Genomic DNA, 5,591 nt, shown 5'->3' on the forward strand with positions numbered 1-5,591 from the left:
TTATGATGAATATATGCTTTGTTGCTTTGATTATAAGGATTATGTTTCTACTATCCCATACATCTTTTCAGATATGGACATCCGAAATCACCTTTTATTAAAAAAAATGTATCTTCGAAAGTGCACATGCGTAAACACATTTTCTCGTCAGAGATCTCTTAGAAGACATATGGGTGTATTATGTTATTCCCTTACTAGTTTTCTTTGGCCCAAAAATCAATTGGCCCATTTTCAAAATCCAAGTTCTCCCGGAAGTATCAACAAACAACAGATATCAGTATCACCACCGGTTCACCGGTTCACCGGTCTGAACAATCCTTTCTTCATCATCTTCTTCTTCCTCCTCGCTAGACCCTAATGGCGGGTTCTTCATCTTCTTCCATCATGGACAATCTCTTCCAACGAACCCTCGACGATCTCATCAAATCCATGCGCCTCCATCTCCTCGCCGAATCATCCTTCATCTCCAAATCAATCGAAGACATCCGCCGCGAAATCAAATCCACCGATCCCCAAACCAAATCCACCGCCCTCCAAAAACTCACCTACCTCTCCGCCATCCACGGCGTCGACATGTCATGGGCCGCCTTCCATGTCGTCGAGGTAATGTCTTCTGCTCACTTCTCTCACAAACGAATCGGCTACCACGCCGCATCGATTTCGTTTCACGATCAAACTCCGGTTATCCTCCTCATCACTAACCAGCTTCGGAAAGACCTGTCTTCGACGAACCACTTTCACGCTTCACTCGCGCTTCATTGTTTATCGAATATCGCTACTCTCGACCTCGCGCGTGATCTCACGCCCGATCTTTTCAATTTGTTATCGTCTTCTAGGGTTTTTGTGAGGAATAGAGCTATTGCTGTTGTCTTGAGGGTTTTTGATAAGTATCCTGATGCGGTTAGGGTTTGCTTTAAACGGTTGGTTGAGAATCTGGAAAGTACTGATCCTCAGGTTGTTACTGCTGTTGTTGGGGTTTTTTGTGAGCTTAGTTGTAAGGATCCGAGGTCGTATCTTCCGTTGGCGCCGGAGTTTTATAGGATTTTGGTTGATTCGAAGAATAATTGGGTTCTTATTAAGGTTTTGAAGATTTTTGCTAGGTTGGCTCCTTTGGAACCTAGGTTAGGGAAGAGGATTGTTGAACCGATTTGTGAGCATATTAGGAGATCTGGAGCAAAATCGCTTGTTTTTGAGTGTGTGAGGACTGTGATCACTAGTTTGAGTGATCACGAGTCTGCTGTTAAGTTAGCAGTTTCGAAAATTAGGGAGTTGTTGGTTGATCAGGATCCTAATCTTAGGTATCTTGGTTTGCACGCGCTGTCGGTTGCTGCGCCGAAGCATTTGTGGGCTGTTTTGGAGAATAAGGATGCTGTGGTTAAGTCTTTGGATGATGAAGATTCGAATATTAAAATTGAGTCGTTGCGGTTGTTGATGGCTATGGTCTCTGAGAGCAATGTGGTGGAGATATCGAAAGTGTTGCTTAATTATGCATTGAAATCTGATCCAGATTTTTGCAATGAGATCTTGGGTTCTATTTTAACCACATGTGGTAGGAATGTTTATGAGATTATTGTTGATTTTGATTGGTATGTATCTCTTTTGGGGGAAATGGCGACGATTCCTCATTGCCAAAAGGGTGAAGAAATTGAGCATCAGCTTACTGATATTGGTATGAGAGTTAAGGATGCTAGGTTGCAGCTTGTTCGGGTTGCTCGCGATCTGTTGATTGATCCTGCACTGCTGGGTAATGTGTACTTGCATAGGATATTGTGTGCTTCTGCTTGGGTTGCTGGAGAGTATGTACAGCTTGTGAGCGATCCACTTGAACTCATCGATGCTCTTGTACAGCCCCGGGTCAATCTTTTGCCACCATCAATAAGAGCTGTTTATATCAATTCTGTTCTTAAAGTATTGAGTTTTTGTCTGGACTGTTACATTAATCAAGATGAAGGTACTGCTTCCTCAAATTGTGGCAATTTTGCTGGTGAACATTCGGAAATGTTTGTTGTAGAAAAAGACACCGAAGCTCCTGAATTAGCGGCTACATGTGAAGGTTCAACTTATGAACAGGATGAGAACTTTAACCCAAGGCATTCAACTGCTGAATCTTGTGACGATCTGTCTGTTGAAAACGACACAGATAGAGTTGTTACGCATGTTTCGAAGAGAAATTTCACACATGAATCTGTTGTAAGCCTATTAAATCGAATTGAATCAATTTTTGGTTCGCTAACAGCAAATCAGGATGTTGAAGTACTAGAGAGAGCACGAAACATACTTGCCTTTGTACACTTAATTAAAGCAGAAATAATTGAGAACTCTGGTCAGAATGTGGATGAGAAATATACTCAGGTTTCATCTGTTATCAAATCGATCCGCGATGCCTTTTCCATTGAACTTGGTCCTGTCTCAATAAGTGCACAGGGAAGAGTTGCTGTACCAGATGGATTAGTTCTTAAAGAGAATCTGGACGACTTAAAGGCAATATGTGGTGATATTGAGCCACCTTCGTCAAGTTCATTTTACACAGGAGGTCCTCAATTTGGCACTACTTCAGATGGGTCTTCGTCTAATCTTCTGAAAAATGCCGAGTCAGGGCCATCAAATGAATCTACATCCTTGCTTGAACACCGGAAACGGCATGGATTGTATTACCTTGCTTCAGATAAAAGCGATACTTTTCCAGATGATTATCCTCCAGCTAATGACCCCAAGTCAAACAGTAATGAAGCTGACGAGCTAGCCAAGTTGACAGAGCAGTCACTTCTTTTGAAGAAAAGGACAAATCAAATGAAGTCCAGGCCTTTAGTTGTGAAATTGGATGATGGGGATGTAGCACCAATTCCATACAAAAGGCCAGAGCCAAGGGACAATTCCCTTTCTGGTGCCATAAAAGATGTTCTTCTAGGAACTGAAACCCACCCGAGTTCGTCTCTTGATAAGTCATCAACTAAGCGAAAAGGGAAGAAGAAACAAGGCACAGATGTTCCATCTGAAATGAAAGAAAATCTAGGTGATGCAGAAAAGCTTGATCCTGAAAATCCCAATTCGAGTAGCAAAAATAAAGAGAGAAGACGGAGAGGTAAAGAGAAGATTGTTGAAGGGGGAGAATCTGATCAGAGGGGAAAGAAAAAAAGTAGCCACCGTCATGGCAGACATAAAACTCATCAAAGAGCCAATTCACCCTTAAATGTGGTTTCCCAAACACCAGTAATTCCAGATTTTCTTTTGTAGCATTAAAAGGATTTTGTTTTGACATACCATCACCTGTTGTTATTGATTGAGGCTGCTTACCTGTATTTTTATAGTTGAGTCCTTGAGTTCTGTAGATTCTTTGTTCATATATATTTTTGTCCTTGGTTTTCATATCTTGACATTGTTTTCTTTCCTTGTTGTCTGTTTTTTGTACATGTCATAGAATGAGCATATTAAAAAAGTGAGTTATCAAGTTGGATGTTGTAGCTGCCACTTGTTTTTCCAGATATATGAAAATCTTACTCTTGTAACGTTTCCCATTACATTTTAGTCATGCTTCTTGAAATTCTCATGGTCTCGGTATATGTTTTGTTTGGAGAAAACTGGTGGATACATGCCTCTTTTTACCTGTATCTCATTAAGGTCAAAATGTCGAATGCATCTGAATTGTTGAGGGTGGGTTAATGCTCTAGGTGTTTATGCTGTAAACCTGTTAAGAGAGTCTGTTGAGAGATAGAGAAATTAATGACAGTTTCTGAGTAAGACTTAAGTGATTTTACTAGGTTTTCTTATTGGGCTCATTTTATGGGGCCATACTGTAATATGCCTAAATCATGCTTATAAAATAAATAAACCATTATGCTTACCAAAAATAAATTATATTGTCCCTGTTGTTGTCAACATAGTATCTGATAAGTGTTGAATAATATCAGAAAAGTCAAGTTTCAAATAGATTAAAGATAAGATCTGATTAGAGTTTTAGAAATTACATATAAAGGGATATCTCTTACAAGTTGGTTTTATAAATATAAATTACTCCCTCCGTTTTTTATTATAAATCATTTTAGACTTTTCACACAGTTTAAGAAAAATAATAATTGTTGTATGAAAATGAGAAATTATGAAGGTTTTTACAAAATTATCCTTCATTAATGACATGTGGAAGATAAATTTATATAATTGAAATGAGAGAGAATAATAAATATTTAAGGATATAATAGGAAAAGTAGCATTAATTACTCATTGGAATTGTAAAGCGACTTATATTTAAATACAAATATTTTTTTCAAAACGACTTATAATAAAAAACGGAGGGAGTATGTCCAATATAAAAATTTAATGTGGTGTCACAATCTGTCGATCTTGGTGACTTATTATTCATAGGAACACATTAAATTCAGGTCTTATTCATAGCAACCCATAAAATTCATGAATGTTAGGGTGCGAAAATGTACATAAGAGCATCTCCAATGGTGCAACCCATTTTTGAGTTCTTTATGGGTCCCACTCGCCACATCATCTTAAAATAATTTTTATAATTTTTATTTTAATTGTATAATTCTAAAAAGTTATTATTGGGCCCACAACTTTACCTCATAAACAAATTTGATTGGGTACCACAATTTTTTCATAGTTGCATTGCAATGCAATGGTACTATGATGTGGCATGTCTAGGTGGAGAACTTATTAGAAGGAACTACCATTGGAGATGGTCTAAAGACTCAAGTTCAGTGGACATCTAAATTAATATAAGGGAAAAGATATCCATACACCACATTTTAACACTACACCGTATAATTATACATAATACTTATCAATTTTATTTTTTTAATAATTTTATTTCTTTTTATTTCTGTGCAAAAAGCATTTTTCCTTGCTCTTTCATACGGTGTAGTGCTATAGGTGTAAGAAAAACGTGTAAATTAGTACACTGGATTGTACACTTACACCGTATATTTGAACAATTAGTATATACTCATCAATTTTTTAATAGTTTTTTTCTTGCCTTGGCTACTGTGCAGCACTAAATGAGATGCATCTATATATACGGTGTAAAAAGCACCCTAATCTCTCTTTGAGAAGAGTTGAGACTTCCAAGTATACACTAAAATAAGTGAAAAAGTCATCCAATAGTCAAATGTCCAGTCAGCACTGGTAGTAAAAGGATGTGGTGAAATTGGGTTTTCATTTTTATAAAGGTGTGATTTTTAAAAAAATTATTCAGGGGGCAATTCTGAAACACGCCCTAATGACGGGGGAAATTGCATTTAACCCTTAAAAAAATAACATTGCAGCTGGTTGTGCCCGTTAATTAGATTCCGGTGGTGTTTGATTGAGAATAAGTAGAAGAAAGCCATAATGAATCATAAGCTCAACCAAATAATGAGAAATTGCAGACCACCGAAAGAAGTTATTTTCTTCTATCTTTCTTTCTCCTTTATCATGTAAAGTCAATTAGTGAGTAACTTATTTAAGTAATGATTTGACCACCATTACATTTGGAGATTTGATAGCCAAGCACTTAGAGCTTGTTTTTTTCCACACTTTCTTTCTAACCCTTTTCACCATTAAAGATTTGTTGATACCAAATGAAATCTATCTTTGCACGCTAAAGC

The 5,591-nt window shown here is 37.4% G+C and overlaps 1 protein-coding gene across 1 annotated transcript; it reads left to right on the forward strand.

Annotated features, from left to right (window-relative positions):
* The first annotated feature begins 220 nt into the window (after window positions 1–220).
* Window positions 221–3,513, forward strand: LOC131593189 (AP-3 complex subunit delta). The gene has a single exon (XM_058865469.1). The coding sequence runs from the start codon at window positions 358–360 to the stop codon at window positions 3,232–3,234; it is 2,877 nt and encodes a 958-aa protein (XP_058721452.1). The 5' UTR covers window positions 221–357; the 3' UTR covers window positions 3,235–3,513.
* Window positions 3,514–5,591: the final 2,078 nt, after the last annotated feature.

The sequence above is a fragment of the Vicia villosa genome, linkage group LG3 (assembly GCF_029867415.1).
Source record: "Vicia villosa cultivar HV-30 ecotype Madison, WI linkage group LG3, Vvil1.0, whole genome shotgun sequence".
Taxonomy (NCBI): domain Eukaryota; kingdom Viridiplantae; phylum Streptophyta; class Magnoliopsida; order Fabales; family Fabaceae; genus Vicia; species Vicia villosa.

Bases quoted from the DNA above. Each gene is read 5' to 3' on its own strand.
- LOC131593189 (XM_058865469.1), top strand. From the start codon at position 358: ATGGCGGGTTCTTCATCTTCTTCCATCATGGACAATCTCTTCCAACGA.